This window comes from Saimiri boliviensis, chromosome X, assembly GCF_048565385.1.
Source record: "Saimiri boliviensis isolate mSaiBol1 chromosome X, mSaiBol1.pri, whole genome shotgun sequence".
Lineage (NCBI taxonomy): Eukaryota > Metazoa > Chordata > Mammalia > Primates > Cebidae > Saimiri > Saimiri boliviensis.
The window spans coordinates 85582000-85604621 of record NC_133470.1 but is presented as its reverse complement, the minus strand read 5'-3'; the positions used below and the strand labels follow the sequence as shown (position 1 = coordinate 85604621).

Genomic DNA, 22622 nt, shown 5'->3' with positions numbered 1-22622 from the left:
GGACACATGCATCTTTTATTTCTACAGTTTCTCTTCTCCACACCAGCAGATAGGGACTCAAAGGACCCAGTAGGACTGGACCTACACAGGACCACGAGAATGTTCAAAAGAGGTAATTGGCCCAGAATGATGCAGGGAGCAAGCCAAGCTCTTCCTGAGAGAGGGAAGGGGATTCTGAGGGAGGGGTGGGTGTTCATCGCAGCCCTGGTGCATTCAGCCAACAGACCTACCCACTCAGATCATCATAGGGACCCTCCAGCTGGTGATGATGGTGCCTGGATTTCCCAAGCCTATTCCTGTTCATTGTCCTGTCCTCCTTCTTCCCTTCCCCCTTGTCTCCCTCAGGTCTCTGCCCCCACCAGGTTGAACAGTAGATTCAGAGCTCTGTGTGCCAGCCCACCTGGGGCTCAGTGGACTTGGTTGCACATGTGGTCTTTCTCATGGGTGTTGGCAACTGCTCTCCCCCGGATCCCTCCAGATCTTCCTCACCAGCTGAGTGTCTCCTGTCTCCTCTCCTTCCCTGGTTCCTGTTCAGTCTGACCAAAACCTCGTAAAAGCAGAGAAGAAATGTCCTGTCCACATTTCAGAATTTTAACTCATTTGTGATTTTTATGAGAATGTGAATTGGTACAGCATTTTTGTAATAAAATTTTAAAAATATTTTAAATGTTAAACTATTTTCACCTTTTCACCTTAACCCAATATCCATGTTAATACATCCTTTTTATAAGAAAACAATGTGGGTGAGTACTATAAAGCCCCCAATAAACTGTTACGTAGTAGGTGCTCAACAAGAGACAACTGTAATTATCTGGTATTACACTACCAATCTCATTTCAAGGAGAAGTTCCTGAGAAGGCCAATTTGCCTTTAAGTTCTCCAACTTTTTCCAGTGTCAAAGATGTGACTGACGTTTTCAAATATATGATCACAACTAACTGCTCAAGAATCTTGAAAGTCTCAGCAGGAAGGCTTACCTTTGCTATACCCCTTAAATGCTTAGCAGGCTGCAAATTTTTCCTCCATTTGATTCCTGGTCAAAATGTTAACCTGTGAATTTCTGTTACCCTCCACATGCCCAAACTCCTGTCAGCTGCCTCTAGACACACTGAAAGCCAGTATTTTCCTGTGGAGCAGTTAAACAGACAAGAAACAGAAGGCTGCTTAATAATTCCTCTTTCATTAGAGTTGACGTGTTTTCAAGGAATCATTTTTAAACTGCTGGAGGACTCCAGAAATTTAGGAATTCAACTTCAATAAGTAGATGTTTGTTCCACTGGGATTTCCCAAGTTATTTCTCATCTAATAGTCATGAGGGAAGGTTTGCTCTTTGACCATTCATCTGTGCATGTATTCACAGGTGAATCCCAAAAAGATGCCCTATGAAAGTCTGATTTCAAGTATCAAGGTGGTTCCAAATCTCTCTAACTTGAGGGTGATATCCCAAGAACCCTCAGATAATATGGCGAATCAGACTGCTCAGCTCATACAGAAAACAATTAGAAAGTGTGTTGAAGATCACCAGAGTGGTAACCAGGTGTTTAAACATCACTGTGCCCATGTGAATTTTTATATCAAAAGGTTTTTTGGCATCATATGGCTTCCTGGGTGAGAGATGGGACATCCAGAGGACTTCTGAAAGGAGAAGGAATGCGCCCTGTCAGGAGGAGAGCAGACAATTCTGGGCTGTTCTGTGTTGACCAGTGATGAGCTGGTCATCAGGCCAGGTTCCAGAGACAGACAGGACACATGGAAGTGACTAGGGGAAATGTGCTGTAATTCTGGAAAGAGCTGGGGCTGGACAGAAATGCCCATACCTGGGCAGAGTCAACTCTCAAGGAATCCAGCGTGCAGCAGCCCCAAATGGTGTTTTATTTTCATTGTCGTGTTCTCCAGGCCTGCTTTTAGTATGCTGGCCTCAAGGTCCTTCTTTTTGTCACCTGAGAGACATGACACAGTGCTGAGAACAAAAATGAAGTACCAGTCTTCTTGGGATGGGAGAGGTGGGAAGAGTATGGGCTGTAAAGGAATTCAGACAAGGGATCTGATTTCAGCCCCGTTCCTTACTAGCCACGTGATCCTGGGAAATACCCAGGAAACACCTTGTTATTATGTCCCAATTCACAAGCCCTATGGGCCTCGGATTCTTCGTCTGTAAGCAGGTGCGATACGCCCTGTCTAGTAGGACAGTTGAAGTGTGTGCAATGTAAGTGAAGCACCTGGCTCAGGGCCTAGTGTAAATTAGAAGTTTATGGAATTGCAGATGGCTGCTATTTCTAATATTATTTAACCCTAACCCTAACACTCTGAAATTTCGTTGTTGTCATTGTTCTCCAGGACTTATCAGAGAATATACAGCTCAACAGGACATGGGATAAATAGCCAAAAAAGGAAATTTCATCCATAAAATTCAGTATTTCCTCTTAGAGAATGTACTTCAACATTTGGGTGTGCGGGAGTTTTGCCCAGCCATGTGCAGCTCAAAGCTCCTAGAATTTGAGTCAACGACTAACTTCTTCCTTCTCTCCCAGCTGCTTTCCCACCCAAACCACTATTTCCATCCACTTTGTTACCATCGAAAATCTAACCTTTGCTTACAATTGGTCAAACTGCACTTGAGATAACCTAGTTAGAATGCCTTTTTAATGGAGTCAGCTCTGGCTCTCCCTGCCCAGCAGAAAAGCACCTGGCCAGTGGCTTCCAGGCCACCCTTCCCGGGAAATTCACCCTTATCGCTCAGGAAACCCTTGAAGATGATGGGTGTCCATCACCTAGATCTAGGGCTGTGTTCACTGGCACTGGGACAAGAGCACAGGACACCTTCTATTCCTGCCCCAGGCAGAGACTCCTCTCTGTTCATCCACTGCCTGAAAGAAACTGCTCAGGGCAGCTTTCCATTCCAGGCTTTTCTCTCATCCTCTGAAAATCTGGCCCTGGACCCACTCAGGATCATTACAATCAGCTTCTTCAGAAGGAATTGCAGTTTCCCAAAGCCCAAAAGGTCCCACAGAGTGGGGCCCACACAGTGGTGACCATTTACACTCCACACTCTCACCTGGAGCCCCCCAACCACACTCCTCTCTTACTTTTCCTCTACATCTTAGAGGAGTTCTCACCACCTTGATTATGTGACTTCAGCTTCTAGACTCTACCACCCTATGGGTAGGCGTGAGTGTGGCTTACCTTAGCATCCCCACTACCAATCCAGGACTTTCCACAGAGCAGATGCTGAGTGAATGGGCAAGAAATGAGCCAGTGAACAGGAAGAATTCTTTATTCAGGTTTCATTTCTCTTACATTCTCAAAGAAGCCAAGTAAATCCAGGTATGCATATTTTCTTTTTAATTTTACAGAATAGACTGAAGTATAAGGCAAAAATTATCTATCTTTTAATTTCTTTAGTTCTTTATCTCACTTATTTTACTGTTAATTCGTTCACAGTTCTAAGTAAATACTTATTCCACTGCTGTTATTATGTCACAATTCACAAAACTGAATGGATTTCCCAATCCGAATAAAGAACAAGACTCTTCTAAACTATACAAACAGCACTATGTGTGACTACTGTCATTCAAAAACTTGGATGCTGAAGTTCATTCAACCATCCACTAAAAGGAACATTTGAACAATTCCAATAGGAAACAAAAATAAATCTCCAAGAACAGAAACCCACTATTAAGAACACTGACTTCACTCTTCAAAGAGTGAAGAATGGGCCTCATGCCACACAAGGCAGGGGAAGCTACTGGACGGGGCCCTGGAAGGTGTACTGGCCCAGCCCCCCTCCCACTGACCCTGGCTGCAACTCGTGCTCAGACTCACTCTTCCCCCTCTCTCAAAGCCAATTCATGCAGGGATGAGTAGGAAATGTGACGTCCTCCACTGATACTTAGCATATGCTGCAGGACTTTCATGTAGCTGGTTTCAAGGCGGGCCCTTGGGCCCCACAGGAACTCGTAGCATGCAGGATCACTGCCAGGCACCTGCCGGTACTCCAGGTAGTTTTCCTGCATCAAATCTTGGGTGAGCAGCTTCCTGGGCTCTGCAAAGACACTGTGCTCTCTCCCATCAAACACCTCCATCGCACTCGGCTCCTCCCAGATTTTCTCCTCAGGAGCGCAATCACCCTCTGTTGCGATCATGCCCAGGACAAGTATCAGGAGGCCTGTCTTGGGCATGATCTGATCATCGCTCAGCAGGCCATCATAGGAGAGGCCCAGGCAGGTGACAAGGATGTATAAGTGGCAGGTGGGGTCGACTTCCATCACATCGATGCCAAAGATCAGCTGCAAGGAATCAGACGCTTTGCGGAAGATCACAGGGAAGAAGTACATGCAATCTGGAATGACACACTCTAGCATTTCTGCCTTTGCGACCAGCTCGCTGGCTTGATACTTGAGGAGCAGAAAATTAACCAACTCAGCCACCTTCCTAGTGAGTGCTGCTAGGAACATTGACTCCAGGTCAGGAGAGGTGCTTGGCCCCTCCTCTACTTGGTTGCTGGAGCACCCATCAGATTGGCTCCAGAGAGTGTAGTTGACAGTAGTGAGGAAGGTGGAGGCTCCCTGAGGACCCTGGGGAGGACCCGGTGACCCGGCGACCCGGCAGCAGGCACCTCCCCCAGGGTGACTTCCACTAGAGTGGAGGAGGAGGCAGCAGCCTCCTGCTCCTCAGTAGCAGGAGCCTGCGCACCCACCAGGCCCAGGGCTTCTTTTTCAGCCTCAAGGCCTTCCTCAGGCTTGCAGTGCTGATTCCTCTGTTCAAGTGGCATGATGGCTCTGGTCAGGGCAGCTGGCAGGAGTGTGGGCAGGAGCTGGTCAATGGAGACCCACAGGCCTGGGGAGAGAGGAACCGTGTCAGAAGCCTCAGCTGAGAACTGAACTGAACCTTGGAGGCTCTAACAGAGGCTTACTTACAGATCTTCTTCTTCAGTGCTCCTCTGGAGCCTCTGGTCCTCCTGGTCAGCCTATCCCCCCAGAACCTGAAGGAGGAAGTGAGAGGGCACATCAGGGTACAGCTGGCCAGCACATGCTGAGGCTGCAGGACTGACAGTAGGGAGGGTGAGGCCAGGTGCTCTGGAGTCCCATGTGTTCTGGAGTGGGTGGGGCCCTTGGTGTGCATTCAAGGCGAAGCTTCACTATTAGCACTGTCTGTGCCTCCTCTGCTCTGTGACCTGAAGACACTGCCTCAGACCAAGGCCTTACTCTGCCTGGCTCCTGGAGCTCCTGGGACAGGAATCCACGGGTCCCCAGGGTGCAGACTGTAAGCACAGCCACGGATTCCCAGTACTGTCAAGAGGGTTGGCCAGACTCTGTGTGGGCCCCTCTGTATTGCCCCTCTGTGCTCACTCAGGACCATTACCTTCCTCCTGGTAGGGCATAATCCTGCCCTTTTGCTGCTCTGAGAAACTCTCATATCAAGAACTCACATCCTTGATACAGTACAGAAGGACATGAGGGGACCACATCTGTCCATACATGCCCAGGTCCTCCCAGGCAGAACACCAAGGGATGTCCAAATTCACTGGAGTTCAGGTGTCCTGGTTGAGAAGCCTGCTTGGTCCTCAAGTCCACTCCTGGCAGGGCCTGAGACTCTCCCTCTGCTGACCTCAGTGCTGCCCCCTCAGACCAAGGCCTCCCCTTCCCTGACATCAGTGATCCCAGGATAATGGAGGGACCTCAGCTGACAGCCCTACCCAGGCTCTGTGAGGTAACTGCAGGGGCATGCAGATTTCTGTGGGGCCCCTGTGTGCGTTCTGGCCCAGGGGTACCCTCAATCCTCCCTCAGGCTCCCCACCTGGACACTTGGCAGATCCCAGGACTGCTGCTTCTGTCAACCAGATGGGGGCCTGAGGGTTGACCTGAGTCACTGTCCAAAAACAAGGTCCTCACCTCCATAAGATCTGGAAATAGAAGTGAGGAGGGGCCACATCCTGTCACCCCCACTTGGGGTGTCCAGAACAACCCTGTTGGTTCTGGGGTGAGGGTTCTGATGGCCTCCTGTGGGTTACTCATCTTTACTCCTGCTGGGACCTGACCTTCCTCAACCCCCTAGCCCCTGAAATGAGCAGACATCTCCCCTTTACATCAACACCTTATCTCCCTGAGGGTTCCCCAACTTCCTGCCTGTGGTACAAATAAGGTTGACACTTTGGGCCATCCCTAATCGAGTTCCTCCAGAGATAAGAATACGGGACACCCAGACTCTGTGGCGTCCCTTCTATCTGGGACAGGCATATCCCCAGTCCTCATGAAGGGGTCACACCTTGGGTCCTGCTAATCCCAGGGCTACTCCCTTGACTGACCTGAAGTTCCACTCCTCAGACCACAGCCCTCAACTCTCTGTCACCCTGAAGGTGCAGTGAGCATGCTGCACATTCGGCCACTGTGCCCAGGATCCTCCAGGCCAAGGTCCCCACTGATCTGGACTCCAAGGTCCCCTCAGTCCTCCCTTTTGTTCCTCCCCTTGACTCCTCACAGGGCTGGGCCTCAACCCCCTGCTGAACTGGATCTGATCCCTCAGATTCCTGGGGGATGAATGAGAAGGTGCCTCAGTTTGAGACAGGGGTAGAGTGGGCCCCCAGTCTGGTACACTGGGTCCCCTCGGGCCTTCGTTGTCTCCCAGGAGGCCTGGGCACTTCGTCTGCTTCCCAAAGGCAGGGATCATGATACCGAACCCCTTCTCTCCCTTAGCCGTAGATGTGGACATCAGGATCCGCGTGTCTGGCAGCCGTTGCCGGAGCTTCCGTGGGTTGATAGCAGGGGCAAATCTCAGATTCTACCAGGATGGTAGTGGTGGTGGGGATGTGAATGCAGTTGGTGTTGGGGGATGGGGTGGGGGTTAAGTGTGGATTGCCCTCTCAGGGCCCTGACCTTGATTCCTGGCAGAGCCTGGGCCCTGCCCTCTTCTAACCAGCTCTGCCCTGGTCACTGGAGCTCTGACCCTAGAGTTCCCTGTAACTTAAGCGGCTGGGGTTAGCCGGGTGGGGTATAGGCTGGATCCCGTGGTCCCTCTATGTGGGGAGGGTGGACCCTCAATCCTCACCTAGGAGGGTCCTCTTCCTCACTCCTGGCTCTTTGATGAAGTGATGGGTGGGAGATGTTCTTTTGATCACCTCTGAGCATTTGCGCAGCTGCACCCCTTGCAAAGAATGGCTGCGGGTCCCAGGTCAGGTGCTCCCTCGGTTGTAGTGACCTCTGGGAGAAGACGCACACCTTCCCATGGGGACTTCTCCCAGCCAGAGCTACACTTGGCAAACCTTTGGTCCTAAATGATTTATTCTCTCAATCAACGAAATATGGTTTACGTATCTTCCAAGTGTATGTGTGTGTGTGTGTATATATATATATATATATATATATATATATATACATATGTAGCAATTTATATATTTATTTCTATGACGGAATAGCTACCCTTAGCATGCATGACGCACTCTGATATCCTACTCTACTTCTATTCCATTCTTTATGTTCTGTTGGAAGAATTTTCTTAAAATGTAATTCCTCTCCCACTATGTTGGTTTCAGGTTGTTATTAGCAGAACCTAGTATCCTGCTATTATTACACTAGGGCTCTTGGCATCGTGGTTTCAGGGGCTGCCTCACTTTGTGCAATGAAGTGAAGTGGAAATTGCGAAACCTTTCTTCTACCCATTGTGTCATCTGCTGTCTAGGTAGGCTACAAACCTCTCCAACATCCCTGCCGCCAACTCCTGTCCAACCGTCACTGCAAGTGTCAAACACAAGTACCAGCTCAACACAGTCTTCAGTCTCACCCAGGGGTTTTCTCTCTTTTGTTGCATGAATTTTGTTGCTGATACTGGTTTTTTTCTTTCTTTTTCCATTCTATAAATTTCCAGTGTTGATTTGAGAAGCAGAGCACAGCAACCCAAAGTTGATTCTAATGTCGACAGCTACAGGTAAGGCACTAAACTGTAAATAATTTAAGCAGAGTTTACATTTTTACAACGTTGTGTTCCCTATGAATGAGTATGTTATGCCATATTTATTTCAAACTCTTTTTACCTGAATATGTCATTATACTTTGATAGTTGCCTCTACAAAGACCTTGTGCATTTTTGGTAGACTTCTTTTCAGGTATTTCTTGGATTTTGTTGCTATCGCAAATGGCATATTGTCTATTAATTGTTCTAGTTGGTTATTGCTTTCATGAGGCGAAGATTCTCATTTTGGTTTAGTAATCTGTTTTACACCTTGTGCTGAAGGACCATGCACTTGAATGTTCCACACACCTTTTCCTTTGAATTTTCAAGACTGATAATGGTATTATCACTAAAAGTTATATGTTTTTCCAATATTCATACCACTTTTTTATTTTGTTACTTCTAGATCTTTGTGTCTCAATCCTGATTTGAAATGTAGAGGTAATAGCCTACATCTGCTTCTCATTCCTGACTTTAATAATTCTTCGAACGTTTCACATTTAACTACGTTTGCTGTTGAGTTTAGAAATGGAAGTTATTTTTCAATAAAGGTTAACTAAATATGTTTTACCATGAACTCACATTAAATTTCTTTAAAAAGCTTTTTCTGTACCCATTGCCAGGATCAAAATTTTTTTCTCCACTATTTTGTGTGTAAGGAATTACAATGAAACAGTATTTTATCTAATGTTAAATCATATATTACTTCCTTGGGCAGAGCCTGTTTATTCATTTAATATTCTACTAATTCACCACTCCTTTATCTGGGGCTTCCAGACTTCAAAAGTGTGAAAAAAAATTAATTTCTGTTGTTTCAGCTACTTAGTCCATGACATGTTTTTATGGCAGATTGACCTGACTAAGGCATAATTCCAGGTAACACAATATTTCTTTCATTTTCTCCTAGAAAAAAAATGTTATTTTGACATTTAAGTCTGTGGTTCATTTTGAGTTACATTTTTGTACAGTGCAAGATACATGCAATGGTTAGTATTATGTCAACTTGTCTAGGCTATAGTGCTCAGCTGTGTAGTCAAACAGGAGTCTAGATGTTGCTATGTAGGTATTTTGTAGATGTGATCAACATTTACAATCAATTGACTTTAAGTAAAGCAGTTTAACCTCCATGATGTGGATGGGCCTCATCCAATTAGTTGAAGGTTTAACACCTTCAACTGGATGATGAAAGACCAGGGTTTCCTGGAAAAGGAATTCTACCACAAGACTAACATAACAGTGCTGTCTGAGTTTCTAGCCAGCTGGCCTGCCTTACAGATTTGAGATATATCCAGACCTCATAATCACATGAGATAATTATCTTTATCAATATTTGGCTTTTCTATATATGTGTGTACATGTGGATCTATTCCTGGACTTTATTCTCTTTCATTGGTATATTTCTATAATTATGACAATTGCACACTATAGTGATTACTGTTAATTTGTAAACCTTGAAATGAAGTATGGTAACCTCTCTGTATTAGTTCATTTTCACACTGCCAATAAAGACATACCCAAGAAGGGGCAAGTTACAAAAGAAAGAGGTTTAATGGACTTACAGTTCCACGTGGCTGGGTAAGCCTCACAATCATGGTGGAAGGCAAGGAGGAGCAAATCACATCTTACACAGATGGCAGCAGGCAAAGAGAGGGAGAGCTGTGTAGGGAAACTCTCGTTTTTAAAACCATCAGATCTCTTGGGACTTATTCACTATCACAAGACCAGTATGAGAAAGACCCAACTCCATGATTCCGTTATCTCCCACTGGGTCCCCCCCACAACATGTGGGAATATTGGGAGCTACAAGATGAGATTTAAGTGGAGACACAGAGCCAAGCCATATTATTCTGCCTGTGGCCCCTCTCAAATATCATGTCTTCACATTTCAAAACCAATTCTACCTTGCCAACAGTCCCCCAAAGTCTTTACTCATTTCAGCAATAACACAAATGTTCACAGTTCAAATCTTGAGAATTTTTTAAAGGACACTCATTTTTCTTTGGTTAATACTGTAAAAGGACTGCATTGATATGGTCAAATTCCCAGGTCTCTCAGTTCTTTAGGAATGGACTAAATAGCTGATATCATCACTAACAAAACTGTTTTGAACTTGATATATTTTATGTTCAGAAATATCATTCCTATTTTTTATTTTTATCTTTTAATTCAATTTTCCTTGAGCTTTTTGAAGGCCCCCTGAATATGCACCCTGTAGAAAGGGGAAAAATTATTGTGACTACTAATTGTGACTGAAATTATTGTTGATTTAATTTATACAAACACAAAAGGTGATACAAACATTTTTATAGTTCTTAATGAACAGATTTGTGAAATAAATGCATTCAAAAACAAGCTAAAACAAAAAATATATAAAATAAAATAGAATACTGCACAGTAGATTGCTGATTGTGGTGACCTTTGAGGTGTGAGCTGAATTGTGGAGGAACATTATACAGAGAAGTATTGTGAATTCTGTATTTTAGAATTTTTCCACAACAAGAATATAGGCATTATTATCTTTTTAACTAAAATATCTAAATAAGTTTAACAGCAAAAATAGTAGCTGTGTAATAGTCAAAATAACTGCTAGCTTTTGCAGTGGACACACCCTGGAATTTGAGTGACCTGACAAAGCACAAGTTTATTTTATGTGCACGTATTCCTAATGTGGTTTGACAGGGCCTCTCTACTCTCACATAACCCAGGGATACAGGCAGCTTTCACCTTGTGATTCCACCATCTCAACATGAGGCTGTCATGTTTACTATGAGATGGAGGGAGAAAGCATGGAAATGGCACACTGGCTCTCAAATATCTGGACGTGACAAACAATGCTTCTGCTCATGTTTCAGTGGTAAGGGGTTGTCACATGACCCTTCCTAACTGCAAATGGACTGTACTGTTCCCATGTGTCCAGGAAGTAGATGAGATGTGAATGAGCATTATAGTTTCTCCCATAAACTGTTACATAATAGGTACTCAACAAAAAATGAACTATTATGATTTGATATGACAACAGCCTTTTCATTGGTGGGAGGAGTTTCTGAGGAAACCAGATTTTTTTAAGTTCTCCAACGTTTTTTAAGTGCAGAGTGTATGACAGATGCTTTCAAATACAGGATCACATGTAGTTTTCTAAGGATTGTGTATATCTCAGCAGGGATTTATTCACGTACTAGCACTTTTCTGCACTATCCTTTGCAATAGGCTGAGGACATATTCTTAGTAAGCTGAGAATTTCTCATTCCTTTAAATTTATGGGCAAAACCCTAACCTGTGAGTCTCTGGTATCCTACTGTTACCCGAACATCTGTTCAGATACCATTAGACACATGGAAAACTATGCCTTTCCTTTGGGACAAATACATGGACCAAAAGTAGTGGCAAAAGAGGTTTTTTTCATTTTTTCATTTTTTGATTTATTTTTCATTTTTAATCAGCATGCCTACCAAGGAGCTGTTTTTCATCTCCTAGGAGGACTTCAGGGTTTTTGGAATTCAGCTTCAGTAGATATTTGCCCCACAGTGATTTCCACAGTCTTTCTTCATCTATCACTTATGAAGGAGATGTTATTAACTGAACTGTGTCCCTGCCCCCACCAAAATCAAGAGAGGAAAATCCTAAGACCCAATGTGATATATTTGTAGATGAGGCCTTTGGAAGTAATTAGAGTTAGATGAGGTCATTAAGGTGGGACCTTCATGATGGGATTACCGCTCTTATAAGAGACATGAGAGAGCTTGCTTGTAGTCCTTATTTCTGCCATATGAGGACACACAGAGAAGGTAGCTATCTACAAGCTTGGAAGAGACCCTCACTAAACATCAAATCTGCTCGTACCTTGATCTCAAACTTCTCATCTTCCAGAAATGTGAGAAACATCTGTCTATTTTTTAAGATACCCACTCTATGGTACTTTGTTATGGCAGCCTGGGCTAATACAAGAGGCTTTGGCTCTTGACCATCTATGTATGTGCTCTGTGGCCAGTTTCAAATGAGACATCTTATTGAAATCCTACTGTAAATATAGGATGGTTTCAAACACTTTCTAACTTCAGGATTGTATCCCAGGAACTGATAAGTCAAAATCAGACCTACTGAACAGCTCATCTGGAAAACATTTTAAGAATGTGTTGAACAATGAGAACACACGGACACAGGGAGTGGAGCATCGCACACTGGGGTCTGTTGGGGGGGACTAGGGAAGGGACAGTGGTGGGTAGGGAGGTTGGGGAGAGATAACCTGGGAAGAAATGCCAGATATAAGTGATGGGGGAATGGAGGCAGCAAACCACATTGCCATGTATGTACCTATGCAACAATCCTGCATGATCTGCATGTGTACCCCAGAACCTAAAGTACAATAATATATATGTAATGTGTTGAAGACAACCAATAGGATGATCAGATATCTAAAGGTCACTATTCAAAGTCAAATGGATTTTTGCTATTAGAGGGGCCCCAGTTCGAGGAACAGGGACAATCAGGGAACTTCTGCAGAAAGTAGAAATGCTCTATATTAGGAGAAGGGCAGGTGACTCTTGGCTGTTCCACTGGAAGTAAGGCGCAGCCTTTAAAGGATGCAACTGTGAAGAACTTAGCAGCAAGCTAGATTCCAGAATTGGATAGGCAGGCATATGGGGCAAGACCATGGGGAAGTGTGGTATAATTCAGGGAAGTGCTGGGAATGCATAGAAATGCTGGCACATGGACAGAATTGGGTCTCAAGGAACCACAGGCAATTCCTAAATTGTGTTGGTTCTCATAGTCATCTTCCTTCTTGCCTTAGTTATTTCATGCTGCTGTAACAAAATGCTATAGCCTGGGGGTCTTACACAATAGAAATGTATTTTCTCCCAGTTCTGGAGGCTGGGAAACCAGATATCAGAATGCCAGTATGGTGGGAGTCTGGTGAGGGCTCTCTTTCTGGCTTATAGATGCCCACCTTCTCTGTGAGTCCTCACATGACAGAGACAGAAATAGAAGAAAAGTGCGAGCTCTCTGGTATTTCTTCCTATAAAGACACTGATATGGTCTGGATCAGTGTCTCTACCAAATCTCATGCTGAATTGTAATCTGCAACATTGGAGGTGGGGCCTGGTAAGAGATGATTGCATCATGGGGGCAGATTTCTCCTTAATGGTTTAGTACCATCACCTTGGTACTGTGCATATGATAGTGAGTGATTTTTCACAAGATATGGTCATTTAATAGTGTGTGGCAATGTCCCCTCTGTCTCTTGCTCCTGCTTTCACCAAGTGAAGTGCCTACTAGTATTGCCTTTTGCTGTAAGTAAAAGCTCCCTAAGGCCTCTCCAGAAGCAGATGCTGCCATGCTTCCTATATATCCTGCAAACTGTAAGCCAATTAAATCTATTTTTTTAATAAATTACCCACTCTCAGGTATTTCTTTATAGCAATGCAAGAATGAACTAATATAGACCCTAATCCTATCATGAGGGCCTACGCTTTCAGGACCTCATCTGATCCTAATTATCTCCCAAAGTTCCCATCTCCAGACCATCACATTGGAATTTAGAACTTCAACATATAAATTTTTGGGAGGGTGCACATTTCAGTCCATAACAATTCTTTAGGCCTATTTTTGGTAGCTTGACCACAGGGTCTTTCTTTTGGTTGCCTGGGAGACATAGATTCCTGAGAAGTTAATAGCAAGACCGAGGTCTGCTTCAGGTTGGGACGAGAAGGAATGACATACACTCAGATGAATTCAGACCATGTATTAGTCTGCTTTAGCTACCATAATAAGGTACCACAGACTGCGGGGGAGCTTAAGCATCAGAAATGTATTTTCTGAGTCCTGGAGGCTCCAAGTTCAAGCTCAAAGTGTGGGCAGGGTTGAGGTCTCCTGAGGCCTCTCTCCTTGACTTGTAGATGGCTATTCTCCTCCTGTGTCTTCACATGGTCTTTCCTCTGTGTGTGTGTCTGTGTCCTAATGTCCTCTTCTTATAATGACACCAGTCATATTGGATTGGGGCCCACCCCAATCTAGCAGGGATACAGTCCCAGCCCTGTTGCTTATTAGCCATGTAATTATGGGGAAATTATCAACCTCCATGAGCATCAGGTTCTTCATCTGTGAAGCAGGATTGATAAAGTCTGTCTTATAGAACTGTCAGGGTGTGTGTAATGTAAGTAAAGCACTTGGCTCAGGGCCTGGCATATATTAGATCTTTAATGTTTGGTAGTTATTTGTGTTACTATTTGGAACTCAGATCCTACTGTAGTTTCCTCTGGGAATTGAGCTGTTTCTGTTGTTATGGTTATCTAGGAGACCATGAGCCAATTACAATTCTTTTCCTCATAAATTATCCAGTCGAGCAATGTGAGAACAGACTAACACAGCATGCAATAGGCCAAGCATAGCCGAGACATTCTTGAGATAATAGAAGATAAGAGGAGTTCCTCTATCAGATAGTAAGAATGACTAGAAAGCTATAGTGATACAGAATTTGTAGTACGGGTACAAAGTGTAACAAATAGGACAATGGAGACGATTAGAGATTCCTGAAACATACCTACTTAATGCATGGACCCTTGATTTATATATAAAAAAAGAGCAGCAGAGATAGGGCAATAAGAAAGCTATAACTTTTAATAATTGACAGTGAAACAACTAAATATTCGTGTAGAAAACAAAATGTAACAGGAACCCTCTTTGGAATGACACACAAAAATTAATTCCAGGAGGATTAAAGAACTACTTTTTAAAGGTTTGCTGTAACTTTTCAAATATACAGAAAATACATGTAATGGTAAAAATGAGCCTTTGTATGTTTCTGTTATCTAGCGAGCCAGCAGATGGGTCAAGGAGGGCATCAGTAATGCTGGAAGGGAAAGAAGTGAGAGAAGGTAGGGACATTAGTCAGTACCAGAAAGGATGGAGGTGATACGAGTCAAGGAGGAAGAGAGGAAATGGCAGCTCCTCTGCCCCTTGTCTCTGATGTAGATGACCTTCCTACCTTCAGGGGTCTTCATTTTCAAAGAGCTAGACCTGGTAGCTAGACAGAGCTTAGGAGAAGGCTACCTGGACCACTGATTTGTTATTCCGTCTCTCACCACAGATCCTGCTGATCTCTAGAGCCCTGGAGCTCAGAGAAATGATAATGGTTCCTGAGACTCTTGGCAAGGCTTGTTGGACTAACACCCTGACCAGGCCCAGGAGGCCTCTATCAACTTAGAGGCAGTGTCAGGTTGTCCATATGTGATGGGAGTAAAGTGGTACCTGCCTCCTCATCTGGGTGAGAGCCTTTGGTGGGAACAGGTTTAGGGGCCTTGGCCTGTCTCCTTTTTTGCTCATTGCAAGGTATCCCCCAGATCTGCTCCTTGGCAGAAAATGCTCACTGTAGACCCCCACTAGTGGGACCTGGAGTACTTAATGGAGAAAGGGACAGGATCTCTCTCCTTTCTGAGATCAGAGGTACTCTAAGTGTGGAGAAGACAAGTATCATGGGATGAGCCTGAACTAATTCCACAGTGGGCAGAGGGCCTCTAGGAATGGAGTGCTTTCCCCATAAGCACATGAACTGCCACCGATCTGGGCAGGATTTTAATAACAGTGTTTTTCAGTGAGTAGTTATTAATTTTAATAATGTCTATTTTTTAGACATTAAAAAAACTTACCCATTTTTTTTCTTCATTAGTCATGCTTTTGGTGTTGTGTCTAAGTGGTCATAGCTAAACTCAAGTTCACCTTGATTTTCTTCCATGGATGGGGAGCCACCAGTGATGCTGGTTGGAGGGCCTTTCCTCCACCATGTGAACTACCACTAGTCTGGGAAGTTGGGTCATGGAAGTGTCTTAATGAAGACTCTCCACGATCAAAATGGGATCTGGAGCTTCTGGTTGGAAATGCTTCAGGCTGACAGCCTCTGAATGAGAATGGAATCACCCAAAATGAGCCCCAGGGTGATGGACTAAGAGGGCCTTACAGGAGGAAGGGCACCATCTTGATCATCTCATCTACCTATGATCAGCACACACTTAGATCAATGCCTGCCCCACCTCTTCTCCATGTACTTTCTTTTAGCTGCCCTCACTCTTAACAGGGCCCTCAGCAGTATTAAGGAAACCTGAGATTCTCAAAGGCAGGCGTCCCCAAACTACAGACCACGGGCCGCATGCGGCCCCCTGAGGCTATTTATCTGGCTCCCCGCCGCACTTCAGGAAGGGGCACCTCTTTCATTGGTGGTCAGTGAGAGGAGCACAGTATGTGGCGGCCCTCCAACTGTCTGAGGGACAGTGAACTGGCCTCCTGTGTAAAAAGTTTGGGGATGCCTGTCAAAGAGCTTTGTTTGTGTTTTTGTGAGTGAGTTCACTGAAAGTATGGGTCATCTCCAGATTTGCTGTGCCAAGGCCCAACTCAGCTCTTGTGAAGTTTGCTTTCTTCCTCAGCTTTGGCTTCAGTGTCTCAGGTACAGTTAGCCTATCTTGTAGCCAGAATGGGGTATACAACCTCAGAGGTGTAGGAGGAAAATCTTGGGCATTTCTTTTACAGTGGTTTCTCTTTGCCTCCCCCTGCCAGATCCACAGGGCCACTTTTCTCAGATCTTCACTGTGAGAATACGGTGGGGTTTTTGGAGATAAAGCCCATAATGTTTGCCCCTTAAGACTGCAGCCCCAGGTAGTTTATCGCTTACATTACCCCACACTCAGCTTTTGGAAATTCATCAAAATCACCATTTAGATGTTCTTACCAGTTTATGGTTCCAGTAGCTTCTGCTACAGGTAAGCAGATCTTACCTGTTCTTTGCATGCACCGGTCTCTCCACATTTTCAGTCCATAGTTTGCCCTGCAATCTCAGTCCTCTGATGGGTGTAAGAAAAAAATTTCAGTTTGTCAAGCATTTTCTTGTTAAAATAGGAATGTCAACTTACAACTGTATATCCTTTTTAGTGGTTGCTTAGCTATTATATATACCTAGCTTATCTCACTCTACTGTTGTCAACATTTTACCAGTTCAAGTGAAGTGTAGTAAACCTCACCTCCTTTCATATCCCTTTACCCTTCTCCATTTATGATGTGGTTGCCTTAAGTATTTCTTATACATGCATTTAAGATACCTCTTAAGATACATCCTATAATTTTTGCTTCAACTGTCAAACATAACTTAGAAAACTCAAAGAAGACAGAAAGTCTATTGTATTTATCCACATTTTGTTTACCATGTTCTTTCTTCCTTCCTGATGTCCCAATTCCCCATTACCCTTTTTATCATTTCCTTCCTGTTTAGGGAACTTCCTCTAGCCACTCATCTAAAGATCTCCTGGTGACAAGGTCTATTAGTTTTCCTTAATTTGGGAATATCTTGATTTTCCCTTCATTCCTGAAAGGTATTTTTGCTATATGCAAAGGTGTATTGACCATGCTTTTCTTTCAGCTCTTGAGAGATGTTGTACTTTTTTCTTCTGGACTTCGCGGTTTCTGTTACAAAACTCGCTGTCATTTGAAACATTTTCCCTCTAAACTAAGATCTAACTTCTCTCTCACTGCTTTCAAGAATTTTTTTCTTTAATTTTCAGAAGTTTGACTATGATGTATCTTGACTTAGATTTATTCTCCTTGGATTCACTGAGTTTCTTGAATCTATAGGTTTATGAAGGTTGCTAAACTTGGACAGCATTAAGCCATTATTTCTTTGAGGACCTCTTCGGCCCTATTCTCTTTCTCTTCTGTTTCTGGGATTCTAGTGACATGAATGTTCAATCTTTCATCATGGTCCCACAGATCTCTGAGGCTCTGCTCATTTTTATACTGATGTATTTTTTTCCTGTTGTTCAGACTGGGAAATTTCTATTGTTCTGTCTTTAAGTTCACTGATTCTTTTCTCCATCATCTCCATTCTGCTTTTGAGCCCATCCATTAAGTTTTTCATTTTAGTTATTGCTTTTTTTTTTCAGTTTTAAAAATGTCACTTGATTTTTCTTTATATATGCTACCTCTTTGCTGAGATATTCTATTTTTTCCAGTTGTTTCAGGTGTGTTTATAATTGCATGTTGAAGCATTTTTAAAGCATTCGATTTAAAATCTTTGTCAGATAATTCTCAATGTTCATTGTCTTGGCATTAACATGTACTGACTGTGTGTTTTTATTCAGCCAAGATCTTCCTGTTTCTGTTATGTGAATGGTTTTTGATTGAGCTATTGATATTTTGGTTAAGTCATACTATTCTGGTTCTTATTTAAACCTTGTGTTTTAGCTGGCTTTCTCAGACATCACTCTAGGAAGAGAGACAGAGCATTACTTCATTACTGACATGTAAGAACGGAAGATTAAGTTCCTCACTTGGCCTCCATTGACACCAAAGTGGGAATCCCCTCATTACTGCTGGATTTGGGTGCGAATTCTGGCCCTATACTAGGGCTCTACTGATACCTCCTTGTCTGGGAGGGGTGGGTGTTTCTCATTACTGTTCCCCATGTGTCCTCTGCTGACACCACACATTGTAGGGATGGCCTCATTATTACTGGACAGTGGTGAAAGTCCTCACTTTTTATGAGGCCTCCTCTGATGACATTCCAGCCAGGAGAGGAAGGGGCAAGATGTTATCATTGGGTGGAAATGTAGGTGAGCTGTATAAACAACATGCTGTGGGGAGGGAAATGCTTCATTACCACATGCTGGGAATAAAAGCCCAAGCGCTCTACTCAGTCATCTTGGACACCACTCTAGTGGTGGTGAAGGGGTATTTGGAGCCCTTGGTATAGCCTGGTGAGAGTGGCAGTCTAGGCCCCCCTCTTAGCCTTTGCTGGTGTGGATGTGAGTGGGGCCATCGTTTTTTTGTATGTGTTGGTGTTTGGTGAGAGTAGAGCAGTTAGTCTTTAAAAGTCTTCTGTCTCGCTAGGTTGCCCTTTTCTTGTTTTTATTTTTTGGTTATGGAGAGAAGGCTTTTGTTGAGGCTTCTCCCCTCAACTCCCTGTACCTGTTGGCTTATTTAGTTCCATTTCTGTGATATGTAAGGCATAAAAAAAAAACAGAGGGAACTCACCACTGTGTTGATCCTTGGATTCCAAGGTCCCTAGCCAGTCTACCTCGTTTCTCTACCACTCAGACCCTTCTTACTCCCTGTTTTATGTATAATATTCTGGGCATTTAGCTGTGCTTAGCAGGATGAATAGGAGAAAGGATGTGTACTCCATCTTCCCAGAAGTAGAAGTTGAATCCCTACAGAGAATTTTAAAACAATAAAACTGATAGAAGCCAATCTTGATTATTATCACCACCTTACTCCAGTATACCTATATAATTTCTGTGATAAAATGTTCTCCCCAATGACAGATACAGGTGAAGGGAAGGAAGGCAGCAAAGCACACTGCCATGTGTGTACCTATGCAACAATCTTGCATGTTCTTCACATGTACCCCAAAACCTAAAATGCAATAAAAAAAAGAAAAGAAAAAGAAATGTTCTCCCCTAAATCTTTTATCCTTATTTTTTCAAAAGTTCTTTTCCTCTTCAGGGAATTGTCAACCTAAATATGCAGAGAGAGGCTCTTTAAAGAAAATTTGGGAATAGAGCACTGCATTGGGATTACATGTGCCATAGTAAATGATGCGTGTTGAGAGAGGTAAAGGAAGACAAAGGTTTTAAAAGGAAAAAATGAGGAGAATTACATAATTGCTTTGAAATCATTATCCTTAGGCCAGGCGCGACAGTGCATGCCTGTGATCCCAGCACTTTGGGAGGCCGAGGTGGGCAGATGGCCTGAGCTCAGTTCATGACCAGCCTGGCCAACATGACAAAACCCCATCTCCATAAAAAATACAAAATATTAGCCAGACGTGGTGGTGCACTCCTGTGGTCCCAGCTACTTAAGGGCTGAGGTGAGGATGGCTTGAGCCCAGGTGACAGAGGTTGCAGTGAGCTGAGATTGTGCCAATGCACTTCAACCTGGGTGACAGAGTGAGAACCTTTCTCAAAAGAAAAAGAAAAGGAAAATAATTATCATTGACTACAAAAATCAATAACAGGGGTGATGCCAGGCCAAGGCTGGACAAGCAGTCATTCGGCAGATGCCCTCACAGAAGTACTTTTTGCACAAGGTTGTAATGGCCTTTGTCAAGGTTGTGGTTTTTGCAGACTCTTTTGTTATCAGTCATTCTTACATGAGAACCCTTCCTTCATAACCTTTTGCAGCTATATTTGTCAGTGGTTTTTTAATATTAGTGACTCCATTTTGAGTCTGACAACTTTCAAAGAATATAATTTCTAAAAATAGTTTTAATGAGATATAGTTGATATACAATAAACTTCCCAAAGTATACAATTTGACAAGTTTTTTCATATTTATACATCAGGGAAACCATTACCACAATAAAGATAGTAAGAGAGTTTATACTTAATAAAAGCATTAAAAGTGCAAATTTTCTCAAAAAAAATATTCAGAAAATATAAGCCTTTAAAGTGCTGAAGTGGATTTATTTTAAAGACAAACATTCCAAACATAAAGAGAGTTATAGTAACTTTACTTGTAACACAGATCTTGTTGCACTCATTTTGTATTAGACACAAACCCTGAAACAATTGCTCAAACTCTGTTCAACATCAGAGAATTTATATCAAAGAAAAATCCTGCAACTGTAATAAATTTGGGAAAAAACTAAAAACAAATTTAAAAAAATAAAGATCGTGAACACATCCATCATTCCCAAATGGTTTTTCCCTTTCTAATTCCTCCCCATTCCCAAGCAACCACTGATCTGTCTGTTACAATAGACTATTTTAAATTTTTTAAAGATTTACATAAATACTTAGAAGTGGGATAGCTGCATCATATGGTAGGAGTATGATTAACTTTTTAAGGAACTACCAAACTGTTTTGAAGATGGTTATATGATTTTACATTCTCACACGGTATATATGAAAGTTCCAGTGTTTTACATTCTTCCTAGCATTTGGAAGGAGTAAATCTTTTCAATTTTAACCATTCTAAAATGTGTGTAGTTATCTCATCATGATTTTGAGTATCATTTTCCTAATGAATTATAATGTTGAGTTTTTATTCATGGTATTATTTTCCAGATTTGTCTCTTTGTAACTCTTATTTTCTAAAGTTATTTTAAATTGCACTGTTGTGTATCTCAGTTTCAAATTGTTCGTTGTTAGTTTATACAAGCACAATGAATGGATTTTCATATACTGATCTTTTACTCTTCAACTTGCTAAATTCAATTACTAGTTTTAGAAGCATTTTTTTAGATTGATAGAACTTTCTGCGTAGATTATCTTGTGGTCTGTGCAAAAGACAATTTTACTTCTCTCTTTCCAATCAGGAGGCCTCTTCCAGTCCAGGTCCATTGTACCGGAAAGAATCTCAAGTACAATGTTGAACAATTCCTCTCCCTCTATCACAGACTCATCAGTCCTGGGTTATAGTTTTTACAGGCAAATCCCCAGCACAACTGCTAACACAGGAATATCTGCCTCATCCTCCCCACACTGTTAAAACTCAAGCCCGGGTACTATATGTAAAGAGATTAACATGACTCTATATTTGAAACAAGGCTAGAATACATCTGACAGCCTGAAGGCAGTGATTTCAGATTGGAAAACAGAGAATTGAGAAGAGCTATGTAGATACTGGGAAAGGAGGGAAATGGCAGTTCCCTGGTGGTACCCAAGAAGCAGATGGTCTTCAAGACACATGAAAGCAATTTGTAGGCAGGAAATGGAATGATTCACATTTCTACAAAAGACTAAATATAGCTACACTACCATGCAGGGATTTTTAGGTAAGACATACAAATACTAGGTAATGGTAAAGGGTGGCAGAGAACAGAATGTATTAACACCACTGAATGGGGTGGGTCATGGAAGAAAACCTGAAGGAGACACCCTCTCTCTGCTACATGACCCACAAGAATTGAAGATGGAGAAATGAACAGGGTGACAGGTCAGTTTGGAAGGATCTCTATGGGTGCTAAATAACTATCCCCTTACTTCAACCAGTATGTCTAGGCTTTCCAGTATCCTCCCCTGAACAATCAAAGCTCAGGGCTATGTCTTGTCATTGTCCTGGGAGGGGTATATATAGTGAGGCCAGGAGGCCTGGAATAGACTAATGAGAGATGCTGGTGTGATGAAGATGGCCAGGAAACCACGATCCTCCAGTCCAGTTGTCTAGCAGCCACCTACCAACACCAAAGAAAAGGGAAAAAGGAAGGCCCCTCTCAACCCAGGCCCAGAAGCCCTATCAAGGTGAGCGGCCCACTCAAGCTCTGACTCCTACCCTGTCCTGTCCTGGCATAACCCCCACCCCAGCCTGCACCACTTATCAGGAAGCTTCTGTTCCCACCCCTCTTCCATCTTCTTCCCCAAAACCAATTCCCTTCTGTGATCTCCCTGCTGTCCTTCCAGGTTCCCAAGACAACCTGGAAGGCAAAAAGAACCCTTTCAGGGAGTTCCAGAAAAAAAAGAAAAAAGAAAAAAGAAAACCTCTCCCTAAAAGACCACCACTTCAAGTAAACCTGAGGAGGGGAGTAGGCCAACACTATCTGGCCACTGCAAGCGGCTAAATGAGGAACTCAATAAAAATGAACCATTGCAGGACCGAGTAAGCCAGGAGACATCCACCATCTCCGGCATTTCCCTCCAAAGCCAGGAATTTCAGGGCAAGGTCAGAGACCTCAAATCTATCTGAGAAGTCCCCAAAGGTCT

At 43.2% G+C, this 22622-nt stretch overlaps 1 protein-coding gene and 1 pseudogene across 1 annotated transcript; one reads left to right on the top strand and one right to left on the bottom strand.

Moving 5' to 3' along the window:
- Positions 1-3818: 3818 nt before the first annotated feature.
- Positions 3819-4846, bottom strand: LOC120361844 (melanoma-associated antigen 2-like). Its single transcript, XM_039464025.2, is given in 2 exon segments — positions 3819-4604; positions 4607-4846. Coding segments are annotated over 2 exon segments (951 nt in total). The 5' UTR covers positions 4772-4846.
- A 4227-nt stretch (positions 4847-9073) lies between these two features.
- On the top strand, positions 9074-22410 carry LOC141582718 (chondrosarcoma-associated gene 2/3 protein-like; annotated as a pseudogene).
- The last annotated feature ends 212 nt before the right edge of the window (positions 22411-22622 follow it).